General features: G+C 37.1%; 1 protein-coding gene and 1 long non-coding RNA gene across 3 annotated transcripts in view; one reads left to right on the forward strand and one right to left on the reverse strand.

The window, feature by feature from the left end:
• LOC721315 (uncharacterized) overlaps positions 1–6,832 on the forward strand; it is a 219,091-nt gene extending 212,259 nt beyond the window's left edge. Inside the window, exons 5-6 of one of the 2 annotated variants that reach the window (XM_077978585.1) lie at positions 2,122–3,096; positions 6,542–6,832. In XM_077978585.1, the coding sequence (XP_077834711.1) occupies positions 2,122–3,096; positions 6,542–6,655 (1,089 nt within the window). In that variant the 3' untranslated portion in view covers positions 6,656–6,832. Of the gene's footprint in view, positions 1–1,711; positions 3,178–6,541 lie in introns of those variants that run through there. The other variant, XM_002801165.4, reaches the window with a different exon arrangement.
• A 1,028-nt stretch (positions 6,833–7,860) lies between these two features.
• On the reverse strand, positions 7,861–17,476 carry LOC144336929 (uncharacterized). The gene is made up of 3 exons (XR_013409362.1): positions 17,411–17,476; positions 11,824–11,978; positions 7,861–9,095 (listed from the first exon to the last, which is right to left on the reverse strand). It is a non-coding gene; the product is annotated as an uncharacterized LOC144336929 (long non-coding RNA).
• Positions 17,477–18,613: the final 1,137 nt, after the last annotated feature.

The raw sequence follows: 18,613 nt of genomic DNA on the forward strand, positions 1-18,613 counted from the left end.
ATATTTAATCTGGTGAAAAATGAACTTCAGTCATATACAAAAATTGTTCCCCATTACATCTGCCCTCAACTTTGTTATTGATATTGCTGATTATCTGTTGTATATTTATTAACAGATATTTACAATACTTTCTGTGCTTTTATTTTTCTAATTTTAGAGCATAATTATAAATGTTTTCTATCCCATTATGAGAATGCTAAGGAATTCTATTTTTGTGTATGTATGTTTCCCAGGAACTTATGTATTTTTATATGATTATGTGTTGTTTTCTAGCATCGTGTTATTTTCAGTGGAAGAAACTTTTTTCAGCATCTTTGATATATATAGGTCATATGCATTGCCAATATACTGTCTCAGGATTTGGTTATTTTAGAAGGTCTTTTTTTTTATTTATTTGGTAGGACATTTTTGCTGATGATTATTCTTTTCACCTGGCAGCATTTTTTCTTCAGGACTTTGGCAATATCACACAGTTTTCTTCTGGCCTGCAAAATTTTCTTTTGAAAACCTCACTGTTTAGTTTTAAACAGTTTATAACTGTTTTAAACTGTTTATAAACTGGTTTATAACTCTATGCTTATAAATGACACATCACTTTCATCTTGCAGTTCTTGAGATTCTCTCTGTGACATTTTAAATTGCTCTTATATATGTGTTTTTTAAATAAATATCTTGTATGTGTATTTTAGTTTGTTGAACTTCTTTATTATTATATCTTTTTTTCTTTTAGAATTGGTTAGTTATTATCTCTTTGTATTTTACCTCTACAATTACTGTTTTTTTCTTTTTTCTGATTTTCAGTAGTTGTCTGTGCTCCTTTTACTCATTGAGTATTATTCAACTTATTTGAAATTTCTAAAATGTATACATTTTTATTTTATAATGATTGCTTTCTGAAAATTTTGTAATTTTTTTGATGGGACCATGTTGCCCTATTATTTTGTATACATTGTAATCTTTGATTGAGACTTGGACATTAAAAAAAAAAAGGTTCCTGTCAGTCTTTACAATGTAGCTTTATCCTGGCATAGTCTGAAACCAGTTGTCATGGTTAGACATTCTGAGAGCCTTTTAAACATGTTCTTAGAATGTGTCTTATCTGAAATGTTTTATTTTCTAGTTTAAAAAGTGACTTCTTCCTAGTTATCAATCACTTGCTACCCTTGTTCCCTGTCTGTGGTACTGCAGTCTGTCTGCTGCTGTAACATTTACCTTTGGTCTCAGCATTCTCAAATTGTTATTCCAAAGTATACTATTTTTTTTTCCAGCATTTTATTTAATGGGAGAATGAAACCAGTGTCTTGAAAGACCCCTAAAATCCAGACATAAAAATGTATGTGCCAATATTTTTCTTTTAAATAGAAACAAGGAGTTGGCAATGTATACTTCTAACGGCACTATGTTATACTGGGGAGAAGGAAGTGCTGTGTTGGGTTAATATAACAGATTTTTCTTTTTCTTCTATGTTGCTTTTTACATTGTGTTCACCTGGGGCACTTCACACACTTAACTCATTTATAAATTTTCCAAAAATGTGTTTTGGTCAGTATGTTTTTGTTACATTTTATATGTTTTTGAATAAATTAGAGCCTGTGGTATTTTGCTATGCCATCTTGCTTATGTAGTGTATACAGTTTTATAGGTTAGATTTGTAAAAAATATTTACCTGAGTCTAGTAAGTGGAGTAATTTGTTGTTTTAATTTCTTTTAGTTATGTGTTCTCATATTGCTGAAGACCTTTGGCCGGAGCAAGACATAAAAGATTTTTCCCAAAAAGTCATACTGAGGAGACATGATAAATGTGAACATGAGAATTTACAATTAAGAAAGGGCTGTAAAAGTGTGGATGAGTGTAAGGTGTGCAAAGGAAGTTATAATGGACTTAACCAATGTCTGATAACTACCCAGAGGAAAATATATCAATGTGATAAATATGTGAAAGTGTTCTATAAATTTTCAAATTCAGATAGACATCAGATAAGACATACTGAAAAGAAAACTTGCAAATGTAAAGAATGTGGCAAATCATTTTGCATGCTTTCACAACTAACTCAACATAAGAGAATTCATATTAAAGAGAATTCCCACAAATGTGAAGAATGTGGCAAAGCCTTTAACAAGTCCTCAGCCCTTACTCGACATAAGATGACTCATACTGGAGAGAAACCCTACAAATGTGAAGAGTGTGGAAAAGCTTTTAACCGGTCTTCACACCTTACTCAACATAAGATAATTCATACTAGAGAGAAATCCTACAAATGTGAAGAGTGTGGCAAAGCCTTTAACCGGTCTTCACACCTTACTCAACATAAGATAATTCATAGTAGAGAGAAGCCCTACAAATGTGATGAATGTTGCAAAGCCTTTGACTGGTCCTCAGCTCTCACTACTTTTACTCAACATAAGAGAATTCATACTGGAGAGAAACCCTACAAATGTGAAGAGTGTGGAAAAGCCTTTAAACAGTCCTCAGCCCTTACTCGACATAAGATGATTCATACTGGAGAGAAACCCTACAAATGTGAAGAGTGTGGCAAAGCTTTTAACCGGTCTTCACACCTTACTCAACATAAGGTAATTCATACTAGAGAGAAACCCTACAAATGTGAAGAGTGTGGAAAAGCCTTTAACCGGTCTTCACACCTTACTAAACATAAGAGAATTCATACTAGACAGAAGGCCTACAAATGTGATGAATATTGCAAAGCCTTTAACTGGTCCTCAGCTCTTACTACCCTTATTCAACATAAGATAATTCATACTGGAGAGAAACCCTACAAGTGTGAAGAGTGTGGCAAAGCCTTTAACCGGTCTTCATACCTTATTCGACATAAGATAATACATACTGGAGAGAAACCCTACAAATGTGAAGAGTGTGGTAAAGCCTTTAACCAATCTTCACACCTTACTCAACATAAGTTAATTCATACTGGGGAGAAGCCCTACAAATGTCAAGAATGTGGCAAAGCCTTTAACCGGTCTTCACACCTTACTCAACATAAGATAATTCATACTGGAGAGAAACCCTACAAATGTGAAGAATGTGGCAAACCTTTTAATCGTTTCTCATACCTTACCATACATAAGAGAATTCATGCTGGAGAGAACCCCAACAAATGTGAAGAATGTGGCAAAGCTTGTAACCATTCCTCAAACCTTACGAAACATAATTCATAATGGAGAAAAACCCTACAAATGTGAAGAATGTGTCAAGGCTTTTAACTGTTCATCAATCCTTACTAAACATAAGGGAATTCATAAAAGAGAAGCCCTACAAATGTGAAGAACATGGCCTGGCTTCTAACAAATCTTCAACATTCACTAAGCACAAAATAATTCATGCTGGAGAGAAACCCTTGAAATGTGATGAATGTGGCATAGCCTCTACCCAGTTCTCAACTCTTACTAAACATGAGAACTCATGTGGAAGATAAAACCTACGAATGTGAAGAATGTGACAAAGCGTTTAAAAGTTCTCAACTCTTATTACACATAATTTATACTGGACAGAAATCCTAAAATGTGAAGAATGTCACAAAGCCCTTAACAAGTCCTCAATTCTTAACATATAAGATGTTTCATGCTGGAGTGAAACTACAATCTTGAATGATGTCACAGTGCTTTTCACAACACCTCAAACTTATCTAAACGTAAAAAGAAAAAAAAATTATACTAGTGCAAAACTCTAGAAATATAAAGATTGTGAAAAAACTTTTAAATGGTTTTCACGCTTGATTGCAGGTAAAATAATTTATACTGGAGAAAACTCCAAGTGTGAAGAATATAATTTTTAACCAGTGTTCACAGCTTATTGTACAGGAAAGCATTTATAGTTGAGAAATGGTGTACAAATATAAAGAATGTGGAAAAGTCATTAATATCTGCTCACATATTACACAACATCAGAGAGTTCATACTTAATAAAAGTATTATAAATACAATTACTTTCAAATGATCTGTCAGAAATGTAAGCCTTTAAAGTGAAGAAGAGTTTATTCTGAGACAAACATTACAAATATAAAGGGGGTTGTAGTGCTTTTACTTGTATCATTTTATTGTACACATTTTGTACTAGACAACCCTGAAGCAGTTGCTAAAATTTTGTTCAGCATTAGGAAATTTATATTGGAGAAGAATTCAACAAATGTAATGAATTTGGAAAAACATTTTTCCATAACTATAGCTTAGAAAATGCCAGAGCTCATACTAAAATATACTTTTGCAGATGCAATAAATACAAAGAAATATTTAATTCAAATTGAGTTTATATAATTATCAGAGAACAGTAGAAATAGCTAAGACACTGACACTTCAGACATTGCACTAAATCAGACTGCTGTGTATAGAAAATCCAAAACTACTGTTGGTAAGTAAATTAATTTTATATAACTTTAAAATGAGTAGACATTTCTTTGAAAAGTCATAATTACACTCAAGTATACTTTTTTGATAAAATCATAAAACTTTTAAAAAGTAAATAATGATGTAAGTCAACTCTCAAATTACTTCATGCTATTTCTTCATTTCTGTTGTATTCACCTGTGAAAGCATGTGATTAACTATTGCTGCATCAGAGATACGAGAGATACTTTATTAGGTGGGAATTACACATGACCTCTTCTATAAAAGAGTAAGGACACTGAAATGTAAGATGCATAGGAATCTAAGTGAAGAGGCTCTTTGTGGTTAACTTAGTGATGTATGAGGTAGTTGTTCAGAGTAATATTCTTTCAAGTTATGAGAGAAAAACATTTTTAATTTTAGTTAAATGTAAGTTAAAATTAACTAAAATAGTACCATATAATGTTACTGATTGTGCTTTTATGTAATAAAATGCAGTACATTAAAAAATTTTTAGATTATGTGTGGACTTAATTTATAATTAAATATTTTCTTTTACCACATTAAGACTATTGTACATTCTGGTCGGGCACAGTAGCTCATGCCTGTAATCCCAACACTTTGGGAGGCTGAGGCAGGCGGATCACTTGAGGCCAGGAATTCGAGACCAGCCTGGCCAACATGGTGAAACCCTGTCTCTACTAAAAATACAAAAATTTAGCCAGGCATGGTGGTGGGTGCTTGTAATCCCAGCTATTTGGGAGATTGAAGCAAGAGAATCACTTGAACCCGGGAGGCAGAGATTGCAGAGAGCCAAGATCATGCCATTGCACTCCAGCCTGGGCAACAAGAACAAGACCCTGTCTCAAAAAAAAAAAAAAAAAAAGAAGAAGACTTGTGCATTCAGTGGAGCATTATTACTCCACTAACTTTAACATACCCACCTTACTCAAGGGTGTAGGTAAAATATGGTAACAATATACTATTTGGCAACATAGTGGAATAACACCTAGTAATCTCTTCTGCCAATGGCTTCAAATTGCAAATAAGTTAAAAAATATTTTTCCCATAGGTTACATTTTTATCCTTTTTTTCTTAAATTTATTCTTTTTAATTTTGTGGTTACACAGTATGTGTATATATTTATGCCATATATGGCATATTTTGGTACAGGTACATAATATATAATAATTACATCAGGATAAATGAGGCATCCATCACCTCTAGCATTTATCCTTTTTATTACAAATGGTTTGATTAGTAAAATAACAAAAATACTATTAGTTATTTTAAAATATTAAAAGTACTTTATTTTAAAATTTACAGTTCTTGACTACAGGGTCATTTTCATGGTCATAATAAAATTTATATAGAAGTATAAATAAAATTGATACATTTCTAAGTCCTGAATAAATATATAAAGAATTTGTGGCCCAGCGTGGTGGCTCAAGCCTGTAATCCCAGCACTTTTGGAGGCCAAGACGGGCGGATCACGAGGTCAGGAGATCGAGACCATCCTGGCTAACACGGTGAAACCGCGTCTCTACTAAAAAATACAAAAAACTAGCCGGGCGTGGTGGCGGGCGCCTGTAGTCCCACCTACTCAGGAGGCTGAGGCAGGAGAAGGGCGTAAAACCCGGGGAGCGGAGCTTGCAGTGAGCTGAGATCCAGCCACTGCACTCCAGCCTGGGCGACAGAGCGAGACTCCGTCTCAAAAAAAAAAAAAAAAAAAAAAAGAATTTGTTACTTCTTTTTCTTTGAACATGTTTTCTCTGCCTGCAAACACATACAGGCTTTTAGTTTCGATTTACATAGAGTTAAATATATATATTACTCTAAAAATAAACCTTAGGTGTAAAAAAATTATGAAGTAAGTGTGTGTATGACTATGAGCTTGTACCCATTTTCGGAAGGAGAAAGCAATATTGGAACAAAACAAATTCTTTTAATAAGGTGACTTATTAGAAAACTAAAAACCTTGAAACTGTTGAAAGTAAATCTATACTCTGTGCATTGTGTTGAATTCATTGCTGTAAAATGTTAGGGTTTATGGTTCAGAATCTCCCTATGCACATTCTCTGTTTTTACTTGTCTGGTACCCGTAATTTTACGGGCTAGACCTGTAATTTTCGCGTTTTGTATTTTATGAAGTACTTATTATGTGAGCTGGTCAGGGATTTTAAGAATGATTGTTGGCCAGGCGAGGTGGCTCAAGCCTGTAATCCCAGCACTTTGGGAGGCCGAGACGGGCGGATCACGAGGTCAGGAGATCGAGGCCATCCTGGCTAACACAGTGAAACCCCGTCTCTACTAAAAATACAAAAACTTAGCCGGGCGAGGTGGCAGGCGCCTGTAGTCCCAGCTACTCGGGAGGCTGAGGCAGGAGAATGGCGTGAACCCGGGAAGCGGAGCTTGCAGTGAGCTGAGATCCGGCCACTGCACTCCAGCCTGGGTGACAGAGCGAGACTCCGTCTCAAAAAAAAAAAAAAAAAGAAAAAAAAAAGAATGATTGTTATGAAATTTAAGAGTACACATAAAATGATTTTTACATGTCATTAAAAAATTAGTGTATCGTTATATTTTAACATTTGATTTTTATTGGAGAAACCTGTATAAGCCTAATTTTCTTTATTGTTTCTTTCACTTTTTATAATTGACACAAGTAAATCTATTGAGGGAGCTAATTTGCTTTGGTAAGTACTAGGGAGACTTCATAAGTCATGAGGATGTTTTTACATATAAATGTAGCAAACAAATATGACAGTTCTGAGTAAAACATGCTTTATAATCATAAATATTTTTGCTGGAGTTAGTTTGTAACTTCAAGTCAGTGATGGAAAGCAATGGTGAAGAAATAACATTGATTCATCATGTGGAGAAGACATTTTCAGGCTGCAAAACTGACTTGCTGAATTTAAAGACAAATTCTGCTGCTTTTCTTTTTTTTTTTTGAGATGGAGTCTCCCAGGCTGGAGTACAGTGGCATGATCTCGGCTCACTGCAAGCTCACCTCCTGGGTTCACGCCATTCTCCTGCCTCAACCTCCTGAGTAGCTGGGACTGCAGGCGCCCGCCACCTTGCCCAGCTAATTCTTTTGTATTTTTAGTAGAGACAGGGTTTCACCGTGTTAGCCAGGATGGTCTCGGTCGCCTGACCTGGTGATCCGCCCGCCTCAGCCTCCCAAAGGTTGGGATTGCAGGTGTGAACCACCGCGCCCAGCCTGCTGCTTTTATTTTCTAATGATCTTCAATTTTGTCTTATGTGTGTTCCAACTATATATGCATCACAGTCTTTCCTTTTTTACTGTGTTATGACTAAAGTTTTCTCATTGTTGTCTTCATGCCTTGTCATTTTACATGGTAGTTTGTAGGTTCTAATGAGAAAGTTGGTATTTTTAATGCAGTGAAAAATTGGTTTTAACTGAAGAATTTGCTTATCAATAAAACTGTCAGATTAGTTAATTAAGAGAATAGCCATACATGGTTAACAAGTGAAAAGATTACATCAGCTTTGATTTTTTTTTTTTTTTGAGACTGAGGCAAAAAAAAAAAAAAGTTTTTGAACTTTATCTGGGTCATCAGCTGTGGGTGCCCAGGAGAAATTATTTTACATTCTTGGAACTTCAGGATTCACTATTAATAAAAATTACTATTTCCCCCAGGGCTGTTTTAATTTATACATGGTAGCTATAAGTATTTTTTACTGAAACTTTTGTCTAAATATATTATAGTAAATACTAAGAATAAAATTATTTTGAGGCTGAGGCAGGAGAATGGCGTAAATCCGGGAGGCGGAGCTTGCAGTGATCTGAGATCCGGCCACTGCACTCCAGCCCCGACGACAGAGCCAGACTCCGTCTCAAAAAAAAAAAAAAAAAAAAAAAAAAGTTTTATTCTTACAAAAAACATGGCAAATATAAAATTTGTAAAAAAAAATAGTATTTCAGAAATTAGATTCTAAATAGAGTTAATGGTAAATGAACAATTTTAAATTTAATTTCCTGTCATATATTTATAGCACAACTTATGTTTCTATGTAGAATCTTTTTTTTTTTTCTTCTGTTTTTGAGATGGAGTTTCGCTCTCTCTCCCAGGCTGGAGTGAAGTGGCCCAATCTCAACTCACTGTGACCTCCACCCCGCAGATTCCAGCTACTGTCCCACCTCAGCCTCCTGAGTAGCTGGGATTACACCACGCCCAGCTAATTTTTGTATTTTTAGTAGTTTTGGGGTTTCACCCTGTTGGCCAGGTTAGTCTCAAACTCCTGACCGCAGGTGATCCACCCGCCTCGGCATCCCACAGTGTTGGGATTACAGGCATGAGCCACTGCGCCTGGCATGAGCCACTGCGCCTGGCCTATTTTTAAGTGTGAATGTTGAATGTGGCAAAACAACACAATGATCTGTGGATTTGAAATTTGGAATAATATTTATATTACATCTTGATAAAACAATTTGGAGAAATTCCACTTTTTTTTTTGAGATGGAGTCTCGTTCTGTTACCCAGGCTCGAGTGCACTGGCGCGATATCAGCTCACTGCCACCTCCACCTCCCACGTGCAAGCGGTTCTCCTGCCTCAGCCTCCTGAGTACCTGGGATTACATGCATGCATCACCATGCCCGGCTAATTTTGTATTTTCAGTAGAGACGGGGTTTCTCCATGTTGAGGCGGGTCTCGAACTCCTGACCTCAGGTGATCTGCTCTCCTGGGCCTCCCAAAGAGCTGGGATTATAGGCGTGAGCCACTGGACCTGGCTGGGAAAATAAAAATTTTAAAATTAAACGTATGTGAACTTTATCTGGGTCATCAGCTGTGGGTGCCCAGGAGAAATTATTTTACATTCTTGGAACTTCAGGATTCACTATTAATAAAAATTACTATTTCCCCCAGGGCTGTTTTAATTTATACATGGTAGCTATAAGTATTTTTTACTGAAACTTTTGTCTAAATATATTATAGTAAATACTAAGAATAAAATTATTCATTTTTCAAATATTTTATTATAATTGAGTGAGTATATTTTGTCATATTTAATGTATTTATCCTGTTTTTAAAATGCCAAAATAAGAATTTTTTTTGAATACCAGACTAAGAGTTTCTATATTGTGACTTTGCTAAGTTTTGCATATGATTTTGACTGCTACCATTGAACTTAGGTTGAATATTAAACCCACTTTCGTTTAGCTTGTGTGGTTTTTGGTTCATTTGGAAAACAAAATATATTAGACATGAACTGTTGGGGTAACTTGGCTTCATTTTTGCTCTCTTTCTGTTATTATATCTGGGGCTTTAGAAATCACTAAGATTCAGCCAGGCATGGTGGCTCACATCTGTAATCCTAGCACTTTGGGAGGCCGAGGCAGGCAGATCACCTGAGTTCGGGAGTTTGAGACCAGCCTGACCAACATGGAGAAACCCCGACTCTACTAAAAATACACAGTTAGCCAGGCGTGGTATCACATGCCTATAGTCCCAGCTATTTGGGAGGCTGAGGCAGGAGCATCACTTGAACCCGGGAGGCGGAGGTTGCGGTGGGCCAAGATCGCACCACTGCACTCCAGCCTGGGCAACAAGAGCGAAAATCCATCTCAAAAAAAAAAAAAAAAAAAAAAAAAAAGAAATCACTAAGATTCAAATAAGGTTAGTTGGGAATCAAGCAACAGAAAATCCCAAAAATGACTCAGAAAAATAGCTACTGGATAGTGCTTTCAGTGAGATTTATATGTGAAACAGGCCAATAACTTTTACAAATTTATTGCAAGTTCATTAAATGTAGAAAATAATTGCAACATATTAGGCACTTGTCTTAGTCTATGGCATCCCTAGCTTGGGGAAGCTGACATTACAGAAAAGAGTATTGCTACCGTAATGAGATTTGGAATAAATACTTAACGTGCTTTTAAACATTCTCTTTAATAATCCTTAGAGACATGTCATTCTGGCTCAATTCTTTTAGTATAACTGTCTACAATTCTAGAGACTCAGTCCCATCAAACTGAAGCCATGGCGTTTTCAGCTTTTTATGTTTATTTTTAGCTAGTGAGCTTAATAGTTGATATTATTATATTGGGGTCCCCAAGGCAATCTGGGCCTTAGTGCCGACCATCCTACCTCATCCTTTTTGTTTCACATGCTCTGTCGTTGAATCCCTCTCACTCTATATTTGCGCCTTTATGAGGCTTCAGTTTGGAGGAACCAGAGGATTGGGTTTCTATATATAGTGAGTTGAGAATTAGAATCCTCTTAAGGATAGAGATTTTACATTTATTATTTACAGTACAAAGCAGTATTTATAGGATGTAGACATTTTACTCAAATATAAATAATTTTATCAATATGCCAATGTGGTCAAAATAACTGCATCAACTTCACCCAATGTTCTGCTTCAGACTCTGCCAACACAAAGATCAATATGTATGCATTTGTGGATGTTAGGGTTTTTTTTTTTTTTTTTTTTCTGGTGTAGGTTTTCATTTGCTTAAATTTTTAAAGATTTTGTTCCTACATTATGCTGCTGTTAAGCTAAAGAAGTACATCTAACTGCCATTAGAATAAAGATAGTGATAAGAATGATGACTAATCTTAACTGCTCTCTGCGACAGGGGGCACTGTTTTGGCAAGTCGGCAGTCAGATCTCCCTCAGAGGCCTACGTAAGGGTCTCCAGAAAAAGGTGGCCATCATCTGAGGCTCCAGTTGCATGACTGGAGTTTAATGGCCTGAATGCAAGAAAAGACAAGCTGGGTTATTGGAGGACATGTATTAAAATGAAACAAGAGGGTAATGACAGCACAAAAATCCTAAGGCTGCTGACACACCCAGATAAGAGGTGGCTATAGTTATGCCTGCTAAGATTTGGGCACATGGGGCTTGGATTTGGTTAGCTCCATTGCTCTAATTTTCTCAAACATAGAAACCTCCAGATTATGGGCACCCTAGTTACTCCTATCACCTGACAGGATTTGCAGGATAATTGCCCAGAACTGAAATGTGGATGCAGATTGTTACATTAACCATTCCGTTCTGTTTCTTCTGCACTGTAGCTGGAGATCACTGTTTGATTCACAGGAATAAACAGGTTAGTCTAAATTGCAAGGAAAAACTTAAAAACTAATGAGACTATAATTTAATGACAAGTGTATGAGTTTGGAAACATAATTTTTCTCTCCAGTTCTCATTTTTGTTAAAAACAAAATGAGTCCGTCATGATAGGACTGACTTATTTGCAAAATAAAATTTAGTCTTATACTTGGCCTGATTGTTTGTATAAAGTGCAGGAAGAATAATTATTTTTAAATAGGCTGTTAAAATTCACTTTGATGGAACTCTGCTCTACAAGGAATCTATGATAGAACTTTTTAAAGCCAAGCCTCCTCCTGGGTTTGTACTCTCAAATACCGATGAATTGGGTGAATTCCTTTCTTCTTGAGGTCCCAAGTATATGGGGTTCCTGGGCCTGTTACAAAGTAACATTTTTTACTCACCACATGTTAGGAACCCTGTACAGGTACTGTGTAGACAGGTGTGAGACCAGTTTGCTCAAAGAGCTTTTATTGGCTCTGCAAGTTGAGCCTTATTCCTTAAAGGGAAGCATAATTTTTCCAGCCTTGGTAAAACAACCAGTTTCTCCATTTGCACCCTGTTGCAAAAGAAAATGGATTCTTATTGCACTGATGCAAACAACCATATTATCATAAGTTAAGAACACTCACAGATAAGTTTCCAAATTCTGTAGAAACTAGCCAGAGAAAAACAAATATGCTCCAAATTTTGTTCACAGGAGTATACTTTACTCAATTATTAAAGGCTGTAAATAGCTCAAGGTAAGTTTCCTTGACTTTGGAAAACAAAATTAAAAGTAGCAATGTTTGAAGCAAAAAGCTGAAAAAAAAATTACTTCAATTTCCTATTAGTTTAGTCCATTGAGCTAATTTTTGTTCTGCTTGATATTCATGAACACTTTAGCTCTTCATGAGTTCTGTATGTTTTTTCTTTATTTCAATGTCACAGTCTCTAAAGTTATCAGGAACCTGTATTTGAGAGCACCTGTTAAAGTCCTATAGCTGATTATAAGCCATCTTTTGAAAAAGATGAACACAATAAAACGATTGTCTGTGAATGACAACGTGTCCAGGGTATAGTCCAAAACACAATTGAGGCCAGGCATGGTGGTTCATACCTATATCCCAGCACTTTGGGAAGCTGAGGCAGGCAGATCATCTGAGGTCAAGAGTTTGAGACCAGCCTGGCCTACATGGTGAAACTCTGTTTCCACTAAAAATAGAAAAATTAGCCAGGTATGGCTGTGGGCACCTGTAATCCCAGCTACTTGAGAGCCTCAGGCAAAAGAATGGCTTGAACCCAGGTGATACATATTGAAGTGAGCTGAAATTGTGCCACTGCACTCCAGCCTGGGTAACAGAGTGAGACTCCATCTCAAAAAACAAACAAACAAAAAAAACCACAATTGACAAATAAATTTTGTTACCTGTTTTACAACATAACAACCTTAATTGTGATTGATAGCATATATTTAGACATTAGAATTCTAGAAATCCCATACAATTTTGAAACACACATTAATATCATTCACTAAATTATGTGAAGAAGATTAAACATTATTTTGGCAATTCCATGTACCTAAACATGTCAAATAATTCTGATTTTTTCTCTTCTGGATGCTCCAGGGGTTCTCTGTATCACTGAAGCATCCAAAAACTAGGGATCAGGAAAGACAACCTTGAAGCTGAAATTTGATTTTGGGAAGCCTGTCAAATATTAGAGGTTTTAAATACTTGATATTATGAAATACAATTTCAAGTTACCATAAGTTATTTATTTTGCCAAAATGATAACTTGAAAATTTTAAAACAAGGCAAAAGCCTTTACTCATTAAGAGGGAAGACTTAGCTTTCTAAATAATTTGTCTTTTGTCTTTTCTTTGGCAGTCTACCTGTAAGGCAAACAGAAATGTTTCATTAATTTTTCTTTTTTTTTTTTCCAGACAGTTTTAATCTGTCACCCAGGCTGGAGTGCAGTGGTACAATTTCAGCTCACTGCAACCTCCACCTCCCAGGTACAAGCAATCCTCTCACCTCAGCCTCTTGAGTAGCTGGGTCCACAGGCGCACACAACCATGCCCAGCTAATTTTTGTATTTTAAGTAGAGACTAGGTTTAACTATGTTGGTCAGTCTGGTCTTGAACTGTGGCAGGATATTTTATGGAATCAGAGAGACCGAGGGGTTGAGGAGGATATTTATTATTTAGGTGCACCAGCCCAGTTGGATTAACATCCAAAGGACTGAGCCCTGAACAAAGAACTAAGTTACCTTTTAAGCATTTCGTGGGGTGGGGGAGATCGGTGCAGGGGGAAACATTTACAGAAGTGAGAAACAAAGACAGTTATTCAATTAATTGAGACATGCATTACATCATTTCTTATTTTTTAAGGAAAAACATGTTTTACGACTTGAGTTTATCTGTCTAGTGACCTTGCAGCTGCACAGCTAGAGAAACAGGGTCTTCACAATGCCTGGGAAAGGGAGAGATAAGGATCGCTAGCCACAGAAAAACAGGCAGTTAATTTTTAAAGGACTCCAGCCTTTCTCTTTCTGAGGGGGAATTGGATTTTCTTACATATAACTGAGTTGCTGTTTATACATTCTTTAATTTCTTTTAATTCCTGTTCCAGAACTCCTGACCTCAGGTGATCCACCCTCCTCCGCCTCCCAATGTGCTGGGATTACAGGCACAAGCCACTGTGCCCAGCCATTATCTTTTACTATTACATGAAAATCTTGTACAAGGAAGAGAAAGCCACGTTTTACTCTTGCATTAGTCTACTATTAATATCAAATCTAATTTTCTAATGAAACTATATAGACAATTGTATTCAATATTAGTTTGACCATAAGGTAAGATTCTTATGAACGTTTTGTAATCCTTTATAAATTTGCTAAAGCACAGACTAGTGCCTTACGGAAACGTTTTTCTTTTAGTTCAATGCAGAATTTATGGAATAACAAGTATATAATACCCTTTTGAATTTAGTCAGTATGTTCATGCACAGAATTTCTTTTGCAACGTTAATGTTTACAGTTCATCCACAATTTATTTAAACCGTCAGTTTGTTTGTTTTTTTGAGACAGAGTTTTGCTCTTGTTGCCCAGGCTGGAGTGCAATGGCGTGATCTTGACTCACCAAAACTCCACCTCCCAGTTTCAAGCAAGTCTCCTGCCTCAGCCTCCTAAGTAGCTGGGATTACAGGCATGCCCCACCACGCCCGGCTAATTTTGTATTTTTAGTAGAGACAGGGTTTCTCCATGTTGGTCAAGATGGTCTTGAACTCCTGACCTCAGGTGATCCACCCGCCTCGGCCTCCCAAAGTGCTGTGATTACAGGCATGAATCACCATGCCTGGCCATCCTTCAGCTTTATCTTATCTAATTCAAAATAATCCTTTAAGCCTAGGCAAAAATGTAAACTTTCATCCCTTCTATAATCTTTTACTGAAACATATTTTACTTGTTCTTACACAACTGGCATGTAAATTCATTTTTAGTGGTTTCGATTACATGTTATAATGGTAACTTAGCAATTTTAAACTTTAAAACCTGGTAACTTATTTTAGTTATGTACTAAGGGCTGATAAAGTTTTACTGTTTCCAGCAAAGTTGGCTGGGCTCATCTTGAACTCCTGAACTCAGGTGATCTGCCCACCTTGGCCTCCCACAGTGCTGGGATTCCAGACGTGAGCCACTGCGCCTGGCCTTATTCAGCATTTTTAACATTGGGTGAGGGTCTTTAAGCTGAGGCTAGTTTATCTCTGGTCCTGTCCTCACCAGCATAAAAAACAACATTCTTGACATCTGGATATAGTAATACATAGGTAGACTGATAAACAAATATGAAGAGAATTATGTTTTTTATGTAAATATTTATGTATACAAAAGATGTTAATCAAAAGACATTTTCAATACATCAGCCAATTTTGAGGACAAAGATGAAAACTTCTCATCTATATGTCTCCGTATCATCAAAGGCTTGAACACACCCAAACAATGTTATGTGTAGACATCAACAAACCTTCACATTTATAGGCATGGCCTGGGAAATACGTTTTTAGTACTACCATTTAAGTCTTTGTGTCCAGCTTAGAATTTCAGAACCCTGCATTTCTTCTCCTGGTATGCATGTGTTTTTCACATCCACAATTTTGGGCCTGCCTTGATTTCTCTATTTTCCAATTTGGCTAATTGGCTCATTATATCCTCCCAAGCTAAGCTAATTGGCTTATTGTTATCATCTGGGTTGTGCTAATTGGCTTATTGAATTCACCTGGGCATCAGGGAAAAAAATGATGACCGCTGACCTACTTTTTTTTTTTTTTTTTGAGACGGAGTCTCGCTGTGTCCCCCCGGGCTGGAGTACAGTGGCGCGATCTCGGCTCACTGCAAGCTCCGCCTCCCGGGTTCACGCCATTCTCCTGCCTCAGCCTCCTGAGTAGCTGGGACTACAGCTACACTACCGCCCACTACCACGCCCGGCTAATTTTTTTGTATTTTTTTAGTAGAGACGGGGTTTCACCGTGGTCTCGATCTCCTGACCTTGTGATCCGCCCGCCTCGGCCTCCCAAAGTGCTAGGATTACAGGCGTGAGCCACCGCGCCTGGCTTTTTTTTTTTTTTTTTTTTAATGGCGTCTTATCTGTCGCCCAGGCTGGAGTGCAGTGTTGGGATCTTGGCTCACTGCAACCTCTGCCTTCCAGGTTCAAGTGATTCTCCTGCCTCACCCTCCCCAGTAGCTGGCATTACAGGCACATGCCACCACACTTGGCTAATTTTTGTACTTTTGTAAAGACTGGGTTTCAACATGTTGGCCAGGGTGGCCTCGAACTGTTGACCTCAGATGATCTACCTGCCTCAGCCTCCCAAAGAGCTGGGATCACAGGCGTGAACCACTGCGCCCAGTCTGATGTTCTTTTTTTTCCTGAGGTTTTTTACAAGACAGATGCATAAATGAACATTATGTGGACATACCCAGGTGAATCATTTTGTGTATATGTTTATCTATTCACCTCTTTTATATGTACAAAAAATAGCTCCTAAATGAAAATTAGGTCTGACATCATTTCCATTTTTTAAGCTGAGGCTACTTTATCTCTGGTCTTTTGTTCATCAGAATGAAAAATATTCTTAACAATGAATAATTTTATGACTTTAGAGAACTTTCTGCTCACAAATAAGAGCAACAAGGAACAATCCTTTCTTTGTATATATTAAATAAATAAAGATATATTTCAGAGTATACCTCCACTTGTATATTCTTGTGGATACAGTTTAATTTGCAAATAAGATTTTACATATATGAAAGGTTTTTTTTTCCTTTTTTTGTTGAGATGGAGGCTCATCCTGTCACCCAGGTGGGAGTGCAATGGTGCAATCTCGGCTCACTGCAACTTCTGCCTCCCAGGTTTAAACGTTTCTCCTGCCTCAGCCTCCTGAGTAGCTGGGATTACAGGTGCCCACCACCACACCCAGCTTTTTGTATTTTTAGTAGAGATGGGGTTTCTCCATGTTGGTCAGGCTGGTCTCAAACTCCTGACTTCATGATTTGCCCGCTTTGGCCTCCCAGAGTGCTGGGATTACAGACGTGAGCCACCGTGCCTGGCCGAAAGGGTTTTTTTAAATACTACCCTCAGTACAAGTAGCTATCAATACCTTGACCTTCTATATTTTTTATTTTGCATGAATATGGACAGAATGCTAGATAGATGATTATAGATACACATAGGTAGAGAAATATTTTAACACATACATGCAGCATTATATTAGTTTGTCTATGTAAATGTTTATGTATACAAAAAATGTTCAAGTGACATTTTCAATTCCTCAGCCTATCCTGGAAACAAAGATGAAGACATGCTTTTCACCTAGATGGTTATATACAATTATAGAGTGAAACACAGTCACACAATGTTATTTATAAACATCAACAAAACTTAATGTTTATGGTCACCACCTGGGAAATAAAGTTTTAGTACTGCCTTATAAGTCTTTATGTGTAGCTTACCACTTTAGGGCCCTCCTTTTCTTCTATCTGTATGCCTGTGTCATTCACATCTGCTAGTTTGAGCCTGCCTTGATGCCTCCACTTCCCAGTTTAGATAATTGGGTGCTTATATTAACCCGAGCTGAGTTTATTGGTTTACTGCTATCACCTGTGCTGAGCTAATTGGCTTACTGAATTCACCTGCACTGCAAGTGTAATAAAGGAGATGACCTCTAGTCTACTTTTCCTCTGATGGTTTTTTTTTTTACAGGACACATGGACAAATGAGCATTACATAGACATACCCATGGAACTTATTCTGTGCATATATGTTTATGCAGCTACTTTATATATCTATATAGGTATGTACAGAATAAAGCTTCCAAAGTTAACTAGGTCAGAGTTCATTTCCATTTTCTTTTCCTCCAGGCCATTCAAATATGATTAGCAAATTAGTTCAGTTAAGTTGTATTCAGTCTGAGCTGTACACATCACTTTTTTTCATAAATGTGAAACTGCTTTTGTTACCTGAAACCCTGCAGTAATTGTGTATTCCATTAAACCACTTCAGCGGGGTTCTGTCTATTCAGCTAGAAACAGCCAGGTATGCCTGACACCAGTGTGCCTAGCCTTCATCACAAAGCAAATTTGACCTGGGCAATGATAGCCATTTTTGGCGCTTCAGTGAACATTCACTATCACCTGGTTGAAATGTGGCCAGGTACCATGTACTGTTATAATTACTTTCAATATCAAAGTCTATCTTCTAAAAAGAGACCTAGACTTTTTTCCATTACCATAGACACCCTACATCAGCAACAAACAGTAGTTGACAATAGTGCACATTTACATTACACATTCGTGAAGAAAACAAGAATTCGTCTTGATGGAAGCCCCAGTGAGAAAGAATGAGCATTCTGAAATTGAGGTGAGGGTCTTTATCCTGGGATTGGTTTATCTCTGGTCCTATATACAACATAAAATGAAGGATCAACATTGACATGGCAATGAGTGACTCCCATGGCTTAAGTGCATATTTAAAAGTGGGTGAGGGCCTTTAAGCTGAGGCTAGTTTATCTCTGGTTCCATGTTCGCCAGAATCAATAGAAACTTTTTTTTTTTTTTTTTTTTGAGACAGAGTCTCACACTGTCACCCAGGCTGGAGTGCAGTGGCGCCATTGCTCACTGCAACCTCTGCTGCCCGGGTTCAAGCTACTCTCCTGC

This window comes from Macaca mulatta, chromosome 19, assembly GCF_049350105.2.
Source record: "Macaca mulatta isolate MMU2019108-1 chromosome 19, T2T-MMU8v2.0, whole genome shotgun sequence".
Classification (NCBI taxonomy): Eukaryota; Metazoa; Chordata; class Mammalia; order Primates; family Cercopithecidae; genus Macaca; species Macaca mulatta.